The sequence below is a fragment of the Lissotriton vulgaris genome, chromosome 4_1, assembly GCF_964263255.1.
Source record: "Lissotriton vulgaris chromosome 4_1, aLisVul1.2, whole genome shotgun sequence".
NCBI classification, from domain to species: Eukaryota; Metazoa; Chordata; class Amphibia; order Caudata; family Salamandridae; genus Lissotriton; species Lissotriton vulgaris.
In genome coordinates, this window is record NC_141691.1 from 1,763,915,675 (window position 1) to 1,763,938,190 (window position 22,516).

General features: G+C 49.5%; 1 protein-coding gene across 18 annotated transcripts in view; it reads right to left on the bottom strand.

The window, feature by feature from the left end:
- Positions 1–22,516, bottom strand: part of UBR5 (ubiquitin protein ligase E3 component n-recognin 5) — a 2,064,863-nt gene that overhangs the window by 593,494 nt on the left and 1,448,853 nt on the right. For all 18 annotated transcript variants that reach the window (XM_086966085.1, XM_086966077.1, XM_086966080.1 and 15 more), the window contains 2 exons: positions 22,024–22,292; positions 714–925 (listed from right to left, as the gene is read on the bottom strand). In XM_086966085.1, the coding sequence (XP_086822211.1) occupies positions 714–925; positions 22,024–22,292 (481 nt within the window). The remainder of the gene's footprint in view (positions 1–713; positions 926–22,023; positions 22,293–22,516) is intronic.

Below are 22,516 nucleotides of genomic sequence, written 5' to 3' on the forward strand. Positions count from 1 at the left end.
AAAAACAAGATGCCCTTAAGCAGCGGGAGGGCACTCAACGGCGCTCTCCTTCCATTGCAAGCCTCGCTAGATAAAGCCAACGCGTTTCGAGGCATTGCGCTTCTTCTTCTCAGGCAGACTCAAAAACACTGAAGAACTCACCATTTGCTTTCCTTTATTAGTATCGTCACACTTAGTAGTGTGAGTTCTTCAGTGTTTTTGAGTCTGCCTGAGAAGAAGAGGCGCAATGCCTCTAAACGCGTCGGCATTATCTACTTATCAGAGGGCACAGAGAGGCGAGCTGCAGCGAGGCTTGCAATGGAAGGAGAGCGCCGTTGAGTGCCCTCCTGCTGCTTAAATATATATACATACACACACACACAGACGTCTAAAAACACAGTGTGTTTAGCTGTATTATGTATGGTGTGCATGTGATAACATCTGGTTTGGTACACAGGCAAAATTATGCTTTACATCTGCTGGAATTCTTAGGAAATGTATACTAGGAGGCTGTGCCAAACACATGTAATGTGCTGCAGGACTTTACATTTGTATGCATGCTTTGGTTTGAGTGCTGTATTTCCACGCTGAGAGCTGTGCTAAGAACATATTGAGCACATCAGCAGTGTTTTTAATCAAAGATTGCCAGACAAACGCTAAAGGAAATGGCAGAAACCTTATCAGCAATCAAACGTTAGAATAACATGTCCATTAACTAATAAAAAGTTACACACCTTCTACCTTCCAGTGTTCTAAAATTAGCTTCCTCTCGTGCAGTCATCCTCTCCCTTCTGGTTGAATTTTGAGAAGCATGAAGGGGATGATTCGGGTGTCCTGGGTCACCAGCAGATGACAAAGCAGAACCATAACGTAACTGAGCCTCAGTGGAATCCATTATGCTCACCATCCAGTTCCAGGTAGGAATTAGTTTTTCTTCAACATAGCTCTAAAGAAAAAGAACAAATGTTTTTTCCCAGTCAAAAAGCATGACAGTGAAAGCATCATTAAGAAATGTACTACTAATATCTATTCACAGTTTTAAAACTTGAGGTAAGTAACACATTAACATGCTTTGTACTTCATTTGGATATGCAACTGCTTCTAGAGTTTATTGGGGGGGGGTTAAAAAGTCAATTGGAGGGTACACAGTAATTACAGGTTTTACCTAAAACAGCGTGGATACGCTGTTGCTTTCAGGAGCTTTGGTATACTTAAAGGGACTTGGCGCCCACCCCTCGTTGGTATATTGCCACATTAATTTGCTGTCTCCCAATTTGCTAGTGTGTGCCAGCTTCATTGCCGCTTCTTTGTTGTGGAGCATGGACCAAGAACTAACAGCATCTTCTTGATTAGGGTCCTTTGGCTGCTTCTGCATTGCCTGAGGTACTATTTTTATTTCTCCTTTGCTTGTCGCCCTTGTGGCTTCTTCACCCTCCAAACATCCTTTATCTGTGATGCTTCTTTCTCTTTGTAGGAAATTGCCACTTTTTGCATGGTTACCCCCCAACATTTTGCCAGATACCTGACGCCAAATTGAATGACTGTGTGCTGGGACATTGCTAATCAGTGCTCTCTACAAAACTGTACCTTGTTTCTATAATTGGCACACCTTTGGGCCACATGTAAGTCCCTTATAAAAGGTAATCCTGGTAATAAGAGCCTTATGACCAAAGAGGGCATCTGAGGGCTGCAGCATGTATTATGTCACCCTCCAAGATCCCTCACCTTAACACCCATACTCTGCCGTTGCAGGCTGTGTGTTTAGGTGCAGACCACACTGAAGAGTCGACATGGCACACATCCCTGTGTTCCAGGTCCACGAACACTGCGCCTGTGGCATGGGAAAGTCACCCCTCTAGCAGGCCTTACAGCACTAAGGCAGAGTGCATCATACTACAGGTGAGGGTAGAGCTGCATGAACAATATCCTCCTACATTGTCTCTGCATCCTCAGACAGTGCAAACGCAGTGAAGCCATTTTGAGAACACAGGCTGGTATCTGTCATTATGAACTTCACAGCTCCATGATGGCTTTACTGAAAACGGAGTAGTTTGGTACCAACGTTCTCTGCATAATAAACCCATACAGATGCCACTGTTGGATTTATTATAAAATGCACTCAGAGGGCATCTTAAAAATGTCCTCTGAGAAATGGCCAACTTCTAGTGTATTAGTCTCCCGAGGGGACAGTAGCCATTGGCTACTGCACCCTGACCTCAGCAATGCCCTTAGTCTTAAGTATTTAACAGCTCCCCTCAAACTAGTTCCTCAGATTAGACGACCTACGAAGAAGGACAGAAGAGCTGTGCAGAAATGGAGAAGACTACGGCATACTTGACCCCAGCACTACCGGCCTGTCTTCTCCTCCAGCAACCCTACTCCAAGAAACCGGCGTGGCCTGCAACCAGCAACCTCAAGAACCCCGGAGGACCTGTGCTGTCTTCAATAAAGGCTTTTTTCTCCTGTGGACACCGGATCTGTCCAGCAAGAAACCCACTCAAGCACTCCGGTTACCAGGTGGATCTGCGGCACTTGCACCACTCTGCACCAGACGTCCATGGCCCAAGTCCAGGTGGCCCACTGACCCAGTCGTCTCCCCAGCGATCCTGACCTGGGATCCAGTGTTGGATATCCTCGCCTGACCTTTCCCTCAATGCCTGCAGCCTCAACCCGAAGGGATCCCCCACCCGCGACTGTATCTGGTGAGAAAACCCCGACACCAAAAATACCCCTGCACCCGCAGCCCTCTGGCCTTTATGTGCCGAACTAATGGTGTCCAAGCATCCCTCCACAATCCAACTTACATCTCCACTCATGGGATTCTTTCAGCCAACCTACAGACCCGAAAAACTGCAATGCCCTCGCACACAACAATCACGGTGTGATAACAATTTATGCAAAAATCAATAAGATTATGAGTCAAGAGCCCAGTTGCAATCCTGTTTTTGTTTCTTAGACAGTTAGAGGTAGGTTTATTGGTTCCACAGCCAGCCGACATGTATCGTCGCGTGGGAACAATCACTGCGACACCTCAGGGCTTATGACGAGACAGCCTGCAGCTATTTTCCCCAATCGAAGGCCACTGCCGCCTTTTTTGCACTCTGCACCCAGCTGATCCTCTGCCACTGGTGGTGCAGTCGTAGTGCTCTTTGGTGCCCCGGCCAGTGCTCATCTTAACCCTCCCATGTCCTGTGTCCCTGACCGACAGGAACTTACCTGTAATATCTCGACTCCCTCCTTTGTTGAGTAACCTGGGGCAGACCTTCTTCCTGGCAGAAAATGACACCTGGATGATTGATGTAGAGCAGTCCACCCCACGCTTCCTTCTGAGGAGCTGACCTAATCAAGTGTAATTGCTCCTTTTGTGGGGTGAGGACCTTGTTCCTGCCGCTGGAGTGTAACAAATATGCTACTTACCAGTATGCATCTGTTCTTGGCATGTAGGGCTGCTGACATTCATATCTGTGCATAGATCGCCGCCTAGTGTTGGGACTGGATGATTGCACATTGTTGTCCTGGAAGAGTCTTCGAAGTATCACGAGATAGGTGGCTCCTCCCCTGGACTACACTGCGCATGGGCATCCTCTCCATCCTCAGATTGTTTTTCGCCATTGTGGCAGAGATGGAGTGTAATACAGTGAGTGAGGTCCATGCTCCATAGTAATTCTGAATGCTACAGCTGCTACAGGCGCCGGGGAGGAGGGTGGGCGATATGAATGTCAGCAGCCCTACATGCCAAGAACAGATGCATACTGGTAAGTAGCATATTCGGTTCGAGGCATGTGGGCTGCTGAATTCATATCTGTGCATAGATTATATAGCAGTCCCTCCTATTAGCGGCGGCTGCCCGTGCCAGCTGCAGCAGTCTGAAAAAGAGTTTTTAGAACAGCCTGCTGTCTTGAATGCACATTTACACTGTAGTGTTTCGTAAATGTATGTGTAGTGGACCATGTGGCTGCCTTACATATCTCTTCTAAAGGAATATTCCTCAGGAAAGCCATGGATGCTCCTAACTTACGTGTGGAGTGTGCTCTTGGAGGAATGGTTAGTGTGCGTTTAGCTTTTGCGTAGCAAATCTGTATACACTTAACTATCGATCTGGCTATTCCTGCCTTGGAAATGGGGTTGCCTTTGTGCTGTGGAGAAAAGGCAACTTACAGTTGTTTCGGTTCCCTGAAATCCTTTGTTCTGTCTATATAGTACATAAGAGCTCTTTTGACGTTATGTGTGCAGAGATCTCTCTGCGACATTTTCTGGATTAGGATAGAAAACAGGCAGTTCTATGGTTTGGTTCATGTGGAACTGCGAAATCACCGTAGGCATGAACGTAGGGTTGGTGCGTAGTACAACTCTATTTGCGTGGACCTGTATGAATGGCTCTTGAATGGTTAGTGCCTGGAGTTTGCTAACTCTTCTTAGTGAGGTAATGGCTACTAGGAAAGCAACTTTCCAGGTAAGAAATTGAATCTCACAAGAGTGTAGAGGTTCAAAAGGTGGTCCCATCAGTCTGGTGAGGACCACATTCAGGTTCCATACAGGTGAAGGTGGGTGTCTGGGAGGGATCACTTTTTTGAGTCCCTCCAGAAAAGCCTTAATGGCAGGCACTCTGAATAGTGAGAGGTGCTGCCTGTTTTGAAGATAAGCTGCTATTGCGGAAAAATGTATACAAATGGAACTGTATGGTTGTGGGTCTCCTTGATGATGTTCATACATTCTGGTGGCAAGTTGAGGTAGCCAAATTCTAAGACTTCAGGAGCCAGATCGCCAGGTTGAGCTGTTTTGGATCTGGGTGCTGAATTTCGAAATGGCTCTGCGTTAAAAGTCTGGGTGTTAGACGCAGTCTTTGCTGCGGTACCACGGAAAGTTCTACTAGCGTGGTGTACCATGGCTGGCGTGCCCACGTTGGAGCAACCAGGATGAGTGTCATCGAGTGTTGCTTCAGCTTGCGTGCCACCAGCGGTATTAGAGGCGCTGGGGGAAAAGAGTACGCAAATCTGCCTGACCAGTTCATCCATATCGCATTGCCCTGTGACTGCGGATGTGGGAACCTGGCGGCGGAAGCTTTGGCATTTTGCGTTTTCCCTTGTGGCGAATAGTTCTATCTCTGGATGACCTCACTGCTGGAAGTACGGCTGGAGTATTGATGGATGTATCTCCCACTCATGCAGTGGGTGGCTGTGTCTGCTCAGCAGATCCGCCATCTGGTTGTCTTTGCCGGGAGGTGTTCCGCCATGAGGAAGATGTTCCTCTGAATGGCCCACTTCCACATGCTCTGAGCCAGATGAGACAACTGTGGAGAGTGTGTTCCTCCCTGCCTTCTGTATGTAGTACACGGCAGTCATGTTGTCCGTCCGGATCAACACGACCTTGTTACACAAGTGTACTTTGAAAGCTTTCATCGCCATGAAGATTGCCATCAGTTCAAGAAGGTTGATGTGCATCTTCTTTTGCTGCGCTGTCCATAGTCCCTGCACTGTGTAGTGGAGTACATGAGCTCCCCATCCCTGGAGAGATGCGTCCATCTTCAGTATAATCTGTGGCACAGGCTCCTGGAACGGTCAGCCCCGGCAAAGGTTTTGTGGGTTCCACCAATGCAGAGAGTTGTATGCCCGACCGCTCACCAACACTAGGTCTTTTAACTGTCCTTGAGCCGGATTCCACTGACGTGCCAAGCACTCCTGAAGCGGACGCATATGTAGTCTCGCGTGCGCGACTATGAAGATGCAGGAGGCCATCATGCCTATCAACTGCATGAACACTCTTGCTGGAAGCGAGTGTTGAGGTCTGAATTTTTGTATCAGCAATTGCATGCCGTTTATTCTCGCTGAATTTGGCTGAGCTTTGGCTGCCAGAGTATCTATTGTCGCGCCCAGGTACTGTCGCACGTGGGCGGGTCGAAGATGTGACTTTGGATAATTTAGCGAGAATCCCAGACTGCGAAGAAGATGAATAGTGTGGGACATGTGGCTGGCACACTGTTGTGCCGTCTTTGCTTGAATAAGCCAGTCGTCCAGATAAGGGTAGACATGTATGTGCTGTCTCCTTAGGTGTGCTGCCACTGTCGCCAGACACTTTGTGAACACCCTGGGTGCCGTCGTTACTCCGAAAGGGAGGACTTTGAATTGATAATGTTGATTTTGAATAGTGAACCTGAGATACTGTCTGTGTGATGGGTGTATGGGTATATGGAAATATGCATCCTTTAGATCCAATGTTGCGAGGAAGTCTCCCTGACTGAGTAACGGCAGAACCTGCTGTAAGGTGAGCATATGAAAATGCTCTGACAGAATGTAACTGTTTAGAGGCCTGAGGTCTAGTATAGGTCTGAGAGACCGGTCCTTTTTGGGTATTAAAAAGTACAGAGTACACCCGTGCCTACAGGCACGAGCTCTATGGCTCCTTTTTGCAGCATGCTGACGACCTCCTGCTGCAATAAGTGTAAGTGCTCTGCGGACATAGGACGGTGTCTTGGTGGTATGTTGGGTGGAGTGGATGTTAATTCCAGACAATACCCGTACTGAACAATGTCTCTCACCCACCTGTCTGTGGTGATGGATTTCCAGAATGGCAGGAACTGCTGTAGTCTCCCCCCGACAGGTGTTATATGGTCGGGGGGCAGTGACAGGGCATCACTGTTTGTTATTGGCAAAGGATCTGGAACTGTTGTTTCCTCTTCCTCTGCCCTTGATGTTGTTTCCACGATATCCACCCCGGTTGTTTTTATTGTAGGTGGATTGTGTACCTCCTTTATTGTACTGTGTCTGTTGTGTGGATTGGCCTCTTGAAGGGCCCCTAGTGTCGTGCTTGTGTCCGAGGTCGTGGTTGGCAAGATCTGCATCCAGTTGGTTGGCATAGTACACGGCGCATGCGCGAAGAGTCGAGCATGCTCGGAAGCACCGTTTCTGGCATTTAACCACTCCCTTCCCTACCAAGAACACTTCGCGTTCCTTTCCGGTTCCGGGGTCCTGTGTTGTTCGTGTCCGGGTCACAGTGGTGGCGTTTAGCGGGTTCCGACGGGTCTGCGGCGGTCGTCCCCAGTCAGGTACCAATCAGTGAAGAATTATTATTGTATTAGTGGCTTTCTTTAGAGCGTGTGGTGCGGTTATGTTGTATTACGCTAACACGTAGATTTGTGTTCCCGTTTGAGCATCAGTAGCAGTTCCCTGACTTACCAAGGGATTGGCTATTAGTTTAATTTTTGTCCAGTGTCTACTTTCCTAATTGCCACGCGGTGCGTGCTCTACTTATATTTGATTCGGAAGACAGAGGTTCTTCCTTTGATGCTTGTTGGGACTAGTGGAGCATTGATACTAGTCCCGGCGTTACGTTATGGTTTACCTGGAACTAGAGGAGTGTTGATTCTAGTTCCAGTCTTTAGGTTTTCCCTTATTAAATACACAGGTAGGCTGCATACTACATTCTCCTAATTATTCAGTGTAGTACAGATAGTAAGGATACTCATTCTGAACCTATTGCAGGGTACACGGAGAACTCCCATTCCTGATCACCAGACCAGTCCTCCCTATGTACATGTTGACAGCTCTCTACACTCAGAACAGTGCGTAGATTTCTCACACTTCCTACATCCCTTACTACCGATCATCAAGAACTACACTAACCCTTGTTCTTTGTATTAACATATAGGACTCAGTTTTCCAGAGGTTCGGTGGTTCCCCAGGATCAACAGTTACTCCTGTGTATGAAGAAACCTGTGTTTTCCCCCCACTTACCTTGTTTTGTCTCCCTGTCTTCCCCTGACGGGCATCACTATTATTGTCCAGTTATACTACTCTGGCATCTGGTGAACCGGTGAGGGGAGTCAGTGGAAAGAGCATCACCTCCCTGGTACTTCTGAGGCAACATTCTTGTCAAGCATCACACCTAGTATTGGAGCGACGAAAGGAGCCACCCCGAAACTGCTGTGACTGCAGAGCCCCCATAGACTTTGCAGTCTCTGTGTCTTTTTTAATTTTTTCAAGGGTGGTGTCAACCTCAGGTCCAAATAAATAGTCCGGGTTAACTGGCTGATTGAATAGAATTTTGTATTTCTGGTTTGAATCCCGAGATTCTCAACCAGGCATGCCTCCTTAAAATAACGCTAGTGTTAATGGCCCTGGCTGCAGTGTCAGCTGCGTCTAGCGCTCACTTGATGGAAGCATTGGTTATAAGCTTTCCTTCTTGGATAATTAGTTCTGCACCCTCTGTAGGAAGGTACCTCCTGACTATGGTTGCCCCCAACTTTTTGCCCTGTGTTTTAGGTGGTTTTTGACACAGTCGACCTGGGGCCCTGCCAATCAGGACCCCAGGCCTACTGCTCTCTCTGTAAAATGGATTCCATGTACCCTAGGTGCATTTCCAATTGGTACTGGGCCACCCTATCAGACCCTGTAACCCAGGGCATGGGTGTACCCAGGGCTGCCAGGGGCTGCAGCATGTATTATGCCACCCCTGGCTGGCCTCCTAAATTTGACACAACTGGCTGCATGACAGCTGGGGCAAAGTCGTGTAATCACCCTTTGCTGTAGATATAGTATACCTATATCTAACCCTAAAAATGGACACACAGATTCCTATCAGTCACTCCTATGGCAGGCCTTGACAATCCTGAAGGCAGAGTGCTTGGAATCGTGTGAGATGGTGCTCTGGCATGAGCTGAGCCTGTCTGCAGCTTGCGGAACCAAGTCCTAATAGCTGTTCCATGATAACGCATACCATATACTCTTAAGTGCATTATAATCCTCGCGGTTAAATGCTATCTTTGGTATTGCTTTATCAAAACATGTCGAGTAAGGTGTCATACGAATTGGAATACTAACCCCTCGCCAATTCAGGCGACGGGGTTAGCATTCCACCCTTCTAGAGGGACACGACATGTATGTAACTGTGAACCCCGGTTAAAGTTAAACGAAGCCTCAGCTCCACAAAATGGATGCTGCCACCACAGACACGAGTCTGACCCCCTGCAGCTGGGAGTCCTTCCAGCGAGGTGAGCCTGGACAAAGGGTTTCCTGTCAGGGGCGGTGCTAGCACCGTCCCAGACAGGGTTTTGTGTATCCTGGGTAGGCAGGGCTTTACAGGAAGGTGACTGCTGAGTGGCACCCCGGTGCTCACTACGCATAGGCCGGTCAGAACCAGTTCCAGGGGCACACCAGCCCCTGGCCTGGGGGAAGTCCGGCATGGGAGAGGGGTGTAACCACCCCCCTCCTAGTCCCACCCATAGGCAGGACCTAGTCACCGGGTCAGCCCCCTTTTTTAGTATAAAGATAGGAGCGGGCCCCCTGTTCAAATTAGATCATCTTTGAAATCAAGACACGACTTTCTGCGAAAGGGCATCAAGATTTCTTCTTCAAGATTCTCCCTTGTGGCTAAGGAGTAGTCACCCTGCATCTGCAGGCACCATCCTAAGAACACTGCGGTCTGCTGCAAGTCCTTCCTCAGGAATCCGACGACACAGCTCGACGAGACCCGGCTTCCCTGGCACCTCTGACCTCTACTCACCTCTGCAGCCAAGCAGAGAACCGTGAGTGCGACGAGACCTCGAGGGACCGACGATCGCCAAGACTGCACGACTTCTTTGCAACAAGCCCACCGAGTGTTCCACTGGTGAGTGCTTTGGGGTCCGAGAAGCCCCAACCCTGAGCAGCTCCAGCACCGAAGATCAGCCCTCCAGCATCTCCACGATCTGCGTGGGGCCCTTCTGCTTTTGCCTGTTCACCGCATTGTTTGGCTACTAGCCGGCTGGCTTGTGGCCTTCTGAACGACGCCCGACGACATCACTGCTGCTGGTCTGGTTGCTCCAGACTGGCCCTTGCTTCCTTCCACAAGAGAAGCACCCCGGACCCTCCTGGTCCACTCCAGATGCCATTTTGAGTCCACCGCGTGGGCTTGAATTTGCCAAGGCTTTGTTGCCCAATCCTGGGTCCAGCGACGCCGACAGCTTCATCCATCGTGGGACAGCTCGCTCCTCCATCCTGGTCGCCGACAACGCCTCCTGGTCCGTGAGATCTGCAGAGCACAGCGTCACCCACTCACCTAGTCGAGGTGACTACCATCCGGTGCCCTCCTGGTGCCACCTGACTACTGGCTAGTAGTCTCGAACTTGGTCCCCTCTGCTTTCAGGTGTCATCTCTCTTCAAGATCCAGGCTTGGATCACTTCGAACTCTCTTCACTGGTCGCCTGCCAGCATCTTCCTTCCAGGCTCCTGGTCCGTCTACGAGGATTCCCGACGTCTTTTGAGACATATGCAGCTGCAGCCCATGGGCTAGGTAACTTCGGCATTTCGGTGCCCCAGCATAGCCTCACTATCCAAGGGTCAGAATCCACTTTCGTTTTCCTCCTACCAGGTCGGGTTCGCCCGAGAACACTAACTCTGTGAAATCTAGCTACCATAGACTTTGTCCCGCATCCCGCGTGAGAGTGCACACTCTGCACCCGAGTCCCCTAGGCCTCCTAGAAGTAATCTGAAGATTCTATAGTCAAGACCTAGCGATTCCAAAGCCTATTAGTACTGTACTTACCTGCTAGTAATTTCGCATTCCACTTTCAGAGTATATGGTTTTCCGTGCCCCTCGGGCATTTGTATATACTGTGCTAACTTAAGTATTTTCGTAAGAGTTTTGTTTTGTGCTTAGTACCCTGTCCTCATAAAGAGTACAGGGCTGTTGTGATTTTAATAAATACACTGTTTATTTTCATAACACTTGTGTGGTGTCCTTTCACTGGGTGTTCAAGGGGTATATGTGTGGTATAACAGCTGGCTTAACACGCCCTCTCGAGTCTTTAGCCTTAGACTGCTCGTATCCACGCTACTAGGATAGCTGGTCTATAAGGTTGACTTACAACCAATCATCAATAAGGGTTGCTGGACTGATACATAGTGTTCACTAGAATAGTGAGCACTGCATATCAGGCCACCTTCTCACACCCTCCTTGTACTGATCTGGTAGGTGTTTCAACAGTGTCTCAAGGGTATCATAATGGGACCTGTCATATCTGGCTAAGAGTGCCTGAGTGTTGGCAATGTGCCGGATGTTAGTGCCTGCGCAGCCACCCTCTTTCCTGAAGTTTCCAGTACTCTTGACTCTTGGTCAGGAGGAGGAGCATCACCTGTAGTCTGGGAGTTTGCTCTCCTACGTGCATTAGAAACAACTAATGAGTTCAATGGCAACTGTCCTCTTATATAAGTAGGGTCCACAGGTGCCGGTCTATATTTCTTTTCAATCCTTGGGTTTAACACCCTGGCCCTAGTGGTTTCCTTAAAAATGTCACCAGCATGCTTAAGGACCCCTTTTAGCATGGGCAGGGTCTTGACTGTTCTTTCCGAAGTGGAAAAGGTGTCGACCAGAAAGTCTTCCTCCACAGGGTCAGCATGTAGCTCGACGTCATGGTTACTTGCTGCTCTCTCAATAAGGGGGTTGAAGGCAGTAGTATCCTCAGTAGGAGACGTTTTCACACTGTATACATGTGTGTCAGGGGCAGTCTGCGAATCCCTTGCGTCAGCCGGGTCTGCCCATGGTTGGTTTTGATCATCGGGATCAGTGTCCACATGATAAGTGTCATCTTCATTTTCGTCATCCCCTGCATCCACATCTGAGTATGTGGGTGAAAAATTCTGAGGTTCGTGTCCATAGGAATGGAGGGGTTCCACAAGAGCTGGTGACGTTGTTGAATCCCTCTTCTTCTTCAAGGGAATCTAATGACTCCATGGGTGTTTCTGGTATTATTTTCCTTTTATATATGGACAGTCTACCAGTTTCCGAGTCGATGAATTGCCTCGACTCCTGTTCTTCAGGCTCCTCTGTAGCCTCCACTTCCGTCGACACTTTTTTTTTTCTTTCTTTTTTTTTTGAAAACCTTTATTCAAAACAAGAAGGAGATACATGCGCAGGCCCACAGCCATCATGGCCGGCCGCAAAGACATTCAATGATAACAGGAGAGACTGAAGCCAATCAGTAAACAGGACATATCAAAGTATACCAGATGCGGTTGCGGGGCTCGCAAACAGGATGTGAGGTTTTCATTTTTAAATTTTAGAGAAAGAGTAGGGGCTGCAACAACAAGGACATCGCACCTCACAGGATAGGAGCACAAAGGAGACGATTGGGACTTACCCCAATTACAGTATGAGATAGGCTCTAACTAAAGCGACTATGCAATCCGGGCAGCCACGGCGATAATACTGGACAGTAAACCACATTTCAATAATTCACATTTCTAAAATCACCCCAGAGAGCCTAACCCCCAAGGTCAGAAAAACAGAGGCTTGTCGAGAAGCCGAAAAAAGAAAAAAGAAAGGTGCAAGACCAAGAGACAGCCAACCCTACGAAAGAGGAAAGAACCCTCCCAAAGCCGGAAAAGAGCGATAGGGACCATAGAACAAAACAAACTAAAATAACAACCCCCCCCCCCCCCCCCCCCGCACCCGCCACCCTGCACCCCTGTAATGGCTACGGCCTAACCCACTAACAGCGTGCCTGTCGCCCCGGAACTGCCCCACAGAAGGGAAAATATAAGAAGAAGTGGAGGAGGAGAAAATCAAACAAGCCCCCGGACACCTGATACCTGATACCCCCCGCCGGCGGTGACCCCCCCATAGCACAATCATCATCAATAAAGCAAAAACAGTCAGCATTATCACGGGGAGGACAGTCACCAGGAACCCCCCCCCCCCCCCCCCCCCTCCCATCCCCGGCCCAGTGAGGTATTCGGTGCAGTCCCGGCATTAGTAAACGGAGCAACCCCAGGGAAATAGAAGTCAACCCTGCAAGCCTCACAAGAAGATCTATCACCAAAGTCATATCAGTTGCAAACGCAGGGAGCGTCTCAGATGGTCCAAAGCAGTGGCGAGAAGCAAGGAAACCTCAAAATCAAAGTCAGCCCTGACCAGTGCGAATCCGTTCCGGAGCACATCCCCACCAAGCCACATCCGACCAGAGGCAGTCAAAGCGTCTCAAAATGGCGGCATCCGTTATGCAGACGGGCCGGAACAAAGGAAAATGGCGATCCCCTTCGACGGGACCCTGAGACTCGGCAATGAAGAACAGGACATTCGGCCATGAAGAACAGGACATCCAGCAACGACACACCCTCGGATAGGAGACGTAGAGGGAAGATTATGTACTGTAGCAGATGGAGGAAAGGTGAGGCCGACTCTCAAAGGAGCAAAGTCGGGCTGCCGCTCGGGCCCCTGCAGATGGAGGGTCAAATCGCTCATCTGGATCGCAAATTTCTGTGCAGGCGCTGCATCATCCATGGCCTGTCGCGAGCAGACATCATCCAATTTCGCCGCCAGGGAGACACATGCGCCGGTGAATTGCGAGCGGAGCGCCCCAATCGCCGCCATTACGGATCTCAATGAATGTGCGCCATCCATCCCCTCAATCCCGGGGTCCAGAGGACGGAGGGGGACACAATCTCCAACCCACATCACCGGGCTCTGGGCACACATTTGGCGATCGCTACGACAAGGGCGCCCCGAACTGGCACCACCAGGACAGACACCGGCCGTGGGTGCAGCCCGCCAGCCTCCGGACCGGGAGACGAGGGTCAGGCACACAACCCACAGTCGCGGTGCAGGAGGATCGCAGCACGTCACAGTGTCTCTTCTCCGGCACCATCCATCAACGAGGACAAGAGTCAAGAGCGGAAAGAATTATTCAGACCTGGAAGACCGGCCACAGTTGCGGTCCCACAGCCGACGTTGATCAGGTCCCTCTCGGGTGTTTCAAAAATCAAGGTCCCGGCGGCAGCCCGGGAGTAGGCCAAGAAATGAGACACGACAGAACTTCGTCGCTGAGTAAGGTAGGAAATCCGGGAAAGCACCGTTAGCATCAGGCAACCTTCATACATCCAGGCACAGGGCGTGGGTGGAGGATAAACGACAGGATAGACGAGTCGCCGGCGGAGGTTGGCGGAGCCGGGAGCTTATGCGGCCATCTTGGTTCGCGGCGTAGCTCCCCCCCCCCGTCGACACTTTTTTAATGGCTCCGATACCTCTTTTTGGTTCGAACATCTTCGGACGCACCGTGGGTGGCAACCCGAATTTGATTGGTGTCGACGCGGTCTGAACGTTTACGACCAGCTTTGGTGTTGGTGCCTTCTTCGGCCCGACCTCTGTAGCCTTATCTTTGATGCGTTGGAGTGACTCCGACACTTCCTTGGCTATGAATGGACTCGGCTGCGTGGACTCGACAGGGTCCCTGGAGCCAGTCTTCGTCTTGTCCGCAGGCCTCGACCGAGGATCGACTCCTCCTTTCGGTTCGAGTCTTTTGTGTGCGTCGACTCCTTTCAGCGTCGGCCTTGTTGGTTCGACAGCCTTGACCTTGGTCTTCGGCGCCCCAACCTTCGGTTCGATGACCTTTGTGAGAAGTTGGCCTGATATATAATGTTCACTATTCTAGTGAGCACTTTGTATCAGTCCAAACAACCCTTATTGATGATTGGTTGTAAGTCAACCTTATAGACCAGCTACCTAGTAGCATGGATACGAGCAGTCTTCGGGCTAAACTCTAGAGGGCGTGTTAAGCCAGCTGTTATACCATCACATATACCCCTTGAACACCAAGTGAAAGGACACCACACAAGTGTTATGAAAATAAACAGTGTATTTATTTACATCACAACAGCCCTGTACTCTTTATGAGGACAGGGTACTAAGCACACAACAAAACTCTTACGAAAATACTTTAAGTTGCTCAATTTACACAAATGCCCGCGGGGCACGAAAAACCATATACTATGGAAGTGGAATGCGAAATTACTAGCAGGTAAGTACTGGACTAATAGGCTTTGGAATCGCTAGGACTGGACTACTGAACCTTCAGATTACTAGCAGGAGCCCTAGGGGACTCGGGTGCAGAGTGTGCACTCTCACGCGGGATGCGGGACAAAGTCTATGGAGGCTAGAATTTACAAAGTTAGTGTTCTCGGGCGAACCCGACTAGTTAGGCGGAAAACGAAAAAGGATCTGGACCCTTGGATAGTGAGGCTATGCTGAGGCACCGAAATGCCGAAGTTACCTAGCCCAGGGGCTGCGGCTGCATAGGTCTGGAAAGACGTCGGGAATCCTCGTTGCAGTCTATGGAGCCTGAAAGAAGAAGTTGCTGGCAGGCGACCAGTGAAGATTGTTCGGTGGATCCAAGCCTGGATCGAAGATGGAAGACACCTGTAAGCAGAGGGGACCAAGTTCTGAATCACTAGCCAGTGATTAGATGGGCACCAGGTTGGCACCGGCTGAAGTCACCTCGACCAGGTGAGTGGGCGACGCTGGGCTCTGCAGTCTCACGGACCAGGAGGCGTTGTCGGCGACCAGGATGGAGTTGCAAGTTGTCCCACGATGGTTGCTGCTGTCGACGTTGCTGGACCCAGGATTGGGGCAACAAGTCTTGGCAAATTCAAGCCCACGCGGTGGACTCAAAATGGCATCTTGAGTGGACCAGGAGGGTCCGGGGTGCTCCTCTTTTGGAAGGGAGCAAGAGCCAGTCTGGAGCAACCAGACCAGCAGTGTTGTTGTCGTCGGTCATCGTCAGGAAGGCCACAAGCCAGCGGGCTAGTAGCCAGACAACGCGGTGAGCAGCAAAAAGCAGAAGGGCCCCACGCAGATCTGGTGGATGCTGGAGGGTTGAACTTCGGTGTTGGAGCTGCTCAGGGTTGGGGCTTCTCGGACCCCAAAGCACTCACACGAGGATCCCTCGGCGGTCGTGCTGGATAGAAGTCGTGCAGTTCTGATGATGGCCGGTCCCTCGAGGTCTCGTCGCACCTACGGTTCTCAACTTAGCTGTAGAGGTAGGTAGAGGTCAGAGGTGCCAGGGAAGCCGGGTCTCGTCGTGCTGGTCAGTCGGATTCCGGAGGAAGGACGTGCAGCAAACCGCAGTGTTCTTGGATGGTGCCTGCCGGTGCAGGGTGACTACTCCTTAGTCACAAGGGAGAAATCTTGAGAAGAAGTCGAGAGTTCCTTTTGTAGAAAGTAGTTTCTTGATTCAAAGATGATCTAATTTGGAAGGGTCCCCGCTCCTGCCTTTATCCTAAAGAAAGGGGTGGGTACGCGACTAGGCCCTGCCCTAGGGGTGGAACCAGGAAGGGGGGTGGTTACACCCCTCTCCCATGCCGGACTTTCCCCAGCTCAGGCGCTGGTGTGCCCCTGGAACTGGTTCTAGCCGGCAGATGCATAGTGAGCACCAGGGTGCCACTTGCAGTCACCTTCCTCTAAAGCCCTGCCTACCCAGGATACACAAAACCCTGTCTGGGATGGTGCTAGCACCGCCCCTGACAGGAAACCCTTTGTCCAAGCTCCCCTCGCTGGAAGGACTCCCAGCTGCAGGGGGTCAGACTTGTGTCTGTGGTGGCAGCATCCATTTTGTGATGCTGAGGCTTGAGTTAACTTTAACCGGGGTTCACAGTTACATACATGTCATGTCCCTCTAGAAGGGTGGAATGCTAACCCCGTCGCCAGAATTGGCGAGGGGTTAGTATTCCAATTCGTATGACACCTTACTCGACATGTTTTGATAAAGCGATACCAAAGATAGCATATAACCGCGAGGATTATAATGCACTTAAGAGTATATGGTATGCGTTATCATGGAACAGCTATTAGGACTTGGTTCCGCAAGCTGCAAACGGGCTCAGCTCATGCCAGAGCACCATCTCACATGATTCCAAGCACTCTGCCTTCAGGATTGTCAAGGCCTGCCATAGGAGTGACTGATAGGAATCTATGTGTCCATTTTAGGGTTAGATATAGGTATACTATATCTAAAGCAAAGGGTGATTACACCACCTTGCCCCAGCTGTCATGCAGCCAGTTGTGTCAGATTTAGATGGCCAGCCAGGGGTGGCATAATACATGCTGCAGCCCCTGGCAGGCCCTGGGTACACCTATGCCCCGAGTTACAGGGTCTGATAAGGTGGCCCAGTACCAATTGGTAAATGCACCTAAGGTACACGTGTCATTTTAGTGAGAGAACAGCAAGGCTGTGGGTCTGGTTAGCAGGCCCACAGCCAGAGAAGTCGTAAACCAGTGAAGCAAAAAGCAAAAATCTGGGGTGATCATAGGATTGCAGACCCTACTTTCTTACAACCTTCTTGAGCTTTTCGGCATCGACGGCCATTTTCTGTTTCTTCGGCTCCGAGGGGTTTGAGGCCTTGGAGCCGACCAGAGTTAGTTGCACTTTTGGTTTCGGTTTTGGCAGCGATTCTTTCGGTTTCGATTTTTTAGGATCGACCGATGGCGGTTTTGATACCGATGGCTCTTTATTAATGTTCGAAGCTGGGCTTTTATGCGGGGCTGTAGAACGAGCCTGTAGATCTCGGGTAAGGCCTTGTGGCGATCCCTCGACCTGAGCCTTATTGGGTGCGTCATCGTCGGCCCCCGTATAGTCGGTTGGGCCTAGCTCCTTGCCTGAGCTATCTTCTACAGCCCCAAGGGCCTCTGCGTCGTCTCCTACCTCTTCAACGACGTTTTCGTCTTCTTCTAGCACCTCTTCGTCTTCGGCGTCATACTCGGAGTCATGGCCCGAAGCCGGATCTGAGTGGTATTCCCCATCCTCCAGATCAACGACCTCTTCGTCTTCGGTCCCGAAGATGTTTTCTGGAACAGGCGCTGATCTCTGCGACTCCAATCGAGCTGCGCGTCGAATCCGAAGAGTTTTCTTTGACCTGAACCGGGCACAGGCCATACAGTTGGCTTCGTTGTGATCCGGGGACAGGCACTTGTTGCACACCGGGTGGACATCGATGTGCGGGTATTTTGCATCGCAAAGTGGACACCTCTTGAGTGGGCTTCTTTCCATTGTAGATCGAAGATCGGTTCGAGTGTGGAAAGAAAAAAACGTCTGACTCCTCGATGTCCTCTCGAAGCAAAGTTACCGGTACCGAATGAAACGATACTGACGCTGTCGAAAGCCTTTTGGCATTGTAGAAAGTTTTCCTAACTTGAGCTAAGATAGTAACATCCGAACCCAATGGCGGAAAAAAACAATCTGAGGATGGAGAGGATGCCCATGCGCACTGTAGTCCAGGGGAGGAGCCACCTATCTCGTGATACTTCGAAGACTCTTCCAGGACAACAATGTGCAATCATCCGGACCCAACACTAGGCGGCGATCTATGCACAGATATGAATTCAGCAGCCCACATGCCTCGAACAGTAATTAACCAAGCCAGCAGAGTGACAAAAGGCCTGGGCTTATATCCTGAGCTGAGCGAGAAAAATATTACATTCCTGGATGAACCCTAAGCTGTACAGAATTGTTCTTTTTACACGGGCTAAAATGTACACTGCTGCAAATCCGGAGTCATCACCCCAAAGAGAACTGGAGCTGTGCTCTAAGGTATCCTTTCCCATAGAAGTCAAACAGTAAGGCACACTGACTATCCTTAAACGTGTTCACCCACATTATAAGTCCTATGCCAGGTCACTACCCAATTCTGAAAATCCCTTCTGTGGGAGTCTACCTGTGTGCAGTTCCTAGGCTGTGCACAAAAGGAATCACTCATGTGTAACCAGTCATGGGGGGCCCCTAACCCTTGCAGCGTCGCAGTGAGATTATCTTGAAAGGGAGGCCTATTTTACCCTGCGTTTACCATGGGGGAGTTGCAGGTTATGAGGCTCTCCCACTGTAAAAGGTCAATAAATAGGTGATCAACAAGTGAAAAAACCAGGCAGACAAGATGGTCAGAACTACCTTCTCACAGGGTCCAATCCAAGGAGTCTCATCTTCTTTAGAGGGTGAGGCGGAGTATAGAGAGCACGCAAGGAGATGGTTTGACCGGCATGGAATGGCATTACGACTTTCGACAAGACCGATGCACGCACTTAAACAGAACTAGTGTGTCTGGGAAGGAGCTGGTGTACAGCAGGCTGACAGAGTTTGATGCTCACTTTCACGGCAAAGTTATGTTGACTCGGAATACCATCTTGAGAGGGAGTAGCCGCAACGGACAACTGTAAAGTGGCTCAAAGGGAGTACACATCAAGTATGTTAAGATCAAGTTAAGGTCCTACGATAGCATGACAAAGAGAGATGGAGGTCTTTCAAGAAACACATCACAACTGGTGACTTAAATAATGAGGCCGATAAGGCAACAGAAAAAAGCTCAAAGGATACTCTTTACCTGTGTTAAGAGCAAAGCCTTGCCAGACGAGGGACAAAAACAACAAAATGTCAGTTAACTTACTCGAGAGGGTCAATGTGCTGCACCAAGTCATAAATTTGTCACAACAAAAGGTGTAAATAGTTTTTGTTGAAGGACGCTGGCTGCCAAGATGGCATCAACCGCCTTCAGAAGAAGGCTGAAGGTATTCAGCATTCACCGCTTAATCTTCAAGCATGAAGGTAGAGCCTCAAAAGGTCGAGGTGCAGAACCCTGCCCAGTTGTTGTGCCCAATCCAGAGGCACTGGGATGACTTGGGCCCAGTCAGTCCTGATCTTCTGCAGAACACGAGGCAGGAGTGGTATCGGTGGGAAGGAATGCAGGGGTACCGAGCTTTATCCGAAGTGGAATGAGTCTCAGATCCTTAGAAACGCCAACATGCAGAACTGTGAACATTGCAAGTTCTCAGCAGTGGCGAATAGATCAAGCCAAAGCTTTCTATATTAGATGAAGAGACCGTACACCACCTGCCAGTTAAACTGCCACCGTTATCCTCTAGGCGTAGAAAGCGGAGTTTATCTGCCCTGGCATTCAAGAATCCTGTCAAGTGGTTCACCGTCAGAAGACTTCCTGGTGATCCAGCAACTTCCAGGGGCCTAATGCCTGCTGAATACTACATGGCGGTGGTGTTGTCCATAAACATATGTACCAGCCTCCCCTTGGAAGGATGGAAGGCATTCAATGCCCTGAGCTGTAGAAGGTTGATGCGGAACCAGGACTCCACTGGAAACCAAAGGCCTCTGATCTCCATCCCTCCCAGGAGGCTGTCCCAGCCCAGGAGTGGAGAGAACACATCAGTCACTACTGTCAGCGCTGGGGTTGGTAGGAACAGGGGTCTGACGCAGACCTAATCTTAGAACAGTAACCACCACTGCAGATGTTTTGCAGTCTCCTTCGAAATCTGGGTGTGGTTGGAGAGTTCCACTTGAGGTTGGGCCTACTGAGCCTTCAGATCCCACTGCAGAGCCTGCATATGCCACCTGGAGTGCTGAACCAGCAGGCTGGCATCAAACCCAGCAGGCTCCCAGTTGACCTCACTGAAATCCATGAGAGGCTGAAAGATCGTGATCATAGCTTGAATGTACGGCCTGCAAAACCAAAGCCACCACCCAGTCTCCACGGTCAAGGGCAGACAGACATGGGCCAGGGTGAGGATTCTTAATTTGTCTTTCCGGATAAAAACGCTAAAAGGGCGAGGGTCTGAAACACAACTAAGGCCTCTGTCCTTCTTTGGCACCACAAAATAGTGAGAATAACTAACACGACCCACTTCTGATGCAGACAACCACTCTGTAGCACCTTTGGACAAAAGGGCTTGCACTTCCTGGAATAAGATGGACAGTCTTTCATCAGTTGGTACGGGGTAGGTGGAAGATGCGGTGGAGTGGCTATGAAGAGAAGAGGGCAACCCATTTCGACAATTTGAAGGATTCACCAGTCTGATGTAATAGCCTGCCAAACCGTCAAGATTAACTTGATCCTGCTCAACCGGGTGTCCGTGCTCTGATAACGGCATGCTAAAAAGGTTAGGCAGGTGGCAATGAGGGTGTAGGGGGGCTATAGGCGGACTGGCTTTTTTACCCTGACCAGTGCCATGGCCGTAGCCACGAAATTGCTGGGCACCTTGCTGAGGCTGAAGACGTTGCCTGTATGGAGTGCCTCGGTCGAAACCGCAAAAGGAACAGTAGGGTTGATGGGGCTGGCAAAATCAGACCGATAAGCCCCAGGAGTGTGCTGTAGTCCTGCTCTCTCTGAGACACTGCAGAGAGGAATCTGCTTTGTCCCCAAAAAGGAGAGTCACATCAAATTACATGTTCATAAGGGATGACTGGACATTGCCCCAGCTGAACGCAGTCACGCACAGCAACAAATGGGGACAATGGTGCCAATGGCTCACCCGATGTAATCAGTGATGTCCATTCACGACTGTCTTGTATACTTCGGGCCAGAACAGGCTGAAGGTCTTCCGGGACAGCTGGGAGAACCTGAGCCACCAGGTAACAAAAAGCATGGGAAAAGCGGCCTAAAAGGCAACTGCCACTGACAGACCTGAGGTCGCAAATGGTGTACGTAAATACACGCTTCCCAAAGGTCTCCACTCTTCTGGACTCCCTATCGGGAGGAGTATGACCACCACAAAGGAAGCACTTTTTTCAGTGGTAGGACCTGAGGGCGCAAGAAGGCCAGAATCAGAAGTGTCAAGGCCATGGGCCTCTTGGAGGTCATCATACCAATTCTCTTCATGGTAAGGTCGGCCAATTTCTTGACATGCAGCATAATCGTTGCCAGAAAGGGAATGCTATGAGCGGGATCTTCCTTGTGGAGGTGTGATACCACATGGATGTGGCTGTAAGTGGGCACCTCATCCCCCAGCAGCGATTGAGTTGGCAGCGCTGTTTATGTTCCAGTGGCAGTAATGCTAAACCTGAACACATACTGCAGATTAGGAACTGTAATTATGGAAAATGCATTTAAGGACGAAAATTTTTTTAACAGGATAAACAAATGATTAAAAGAAGTCAAATCTAGAATCAATGAAAGCCTTCAAAATCAACAGGTGAGCCGAGAAGCAGCTCTATATGAGGATGACAGAGGAACAAGAAGCTGTGGAGGATTCAATGGAGCACTAATTGTGGGATTAAGCACCCACCCTGCAAAGCAGTTTTAAATAGAAGCAGATGTATGCTCAGGCACTGCAGGACTCTAAACGTAAAGGGTCCAATGCATTTGAAAAGAAAAAAACTCTGGGTCACTCCAATGACATGTTAGTAATAGAGAACCTGTTAGTTGGAGAAATGTAATGAAAATTAAGACTAATATGAAAATTAACATATTAAAAACAGTAAATAGTGAGTTTTTAAACTGAGATTTTTATACAGTACTATTTTACCTGCAAATTTACTGCATCTTGATATGTCAGTTTGACGGCTGCTGGAATCTGAGAGTATACTAAGTGATTGTACTTGGGAATCAGACCCATTAAGTCGGAGATCTGTCGGATGACAATGCTGTATGCTCTTGCTAAACTACTAGCTGATGTCAAGTAGCTACTTGCATTGCTAGCCTCCAGAGCAGCAGCAGCTGCTGCAGCACTTGTGTTGACATTGCTGCTTCGACGCAAGTTTGACTGATCAATGTACATCAAACCAGATGAATTTGCTAATGCAGAAAAAAAACAAAAAAAAAACATGAACAATTCAGAAATTACATACATATTAAAACTAACACAGAATGGTTATCTTTATAGAGAAAATCAGTTCATAACAAAAGCAGACATACGTGCTAACTTAGAATCACAATATGTTACCAGGGAACAAGTTACATAACTTCAGACATGTTTTTTAATAATCCATTCTCCCTCCTGTGCATCGATCAACCAACGA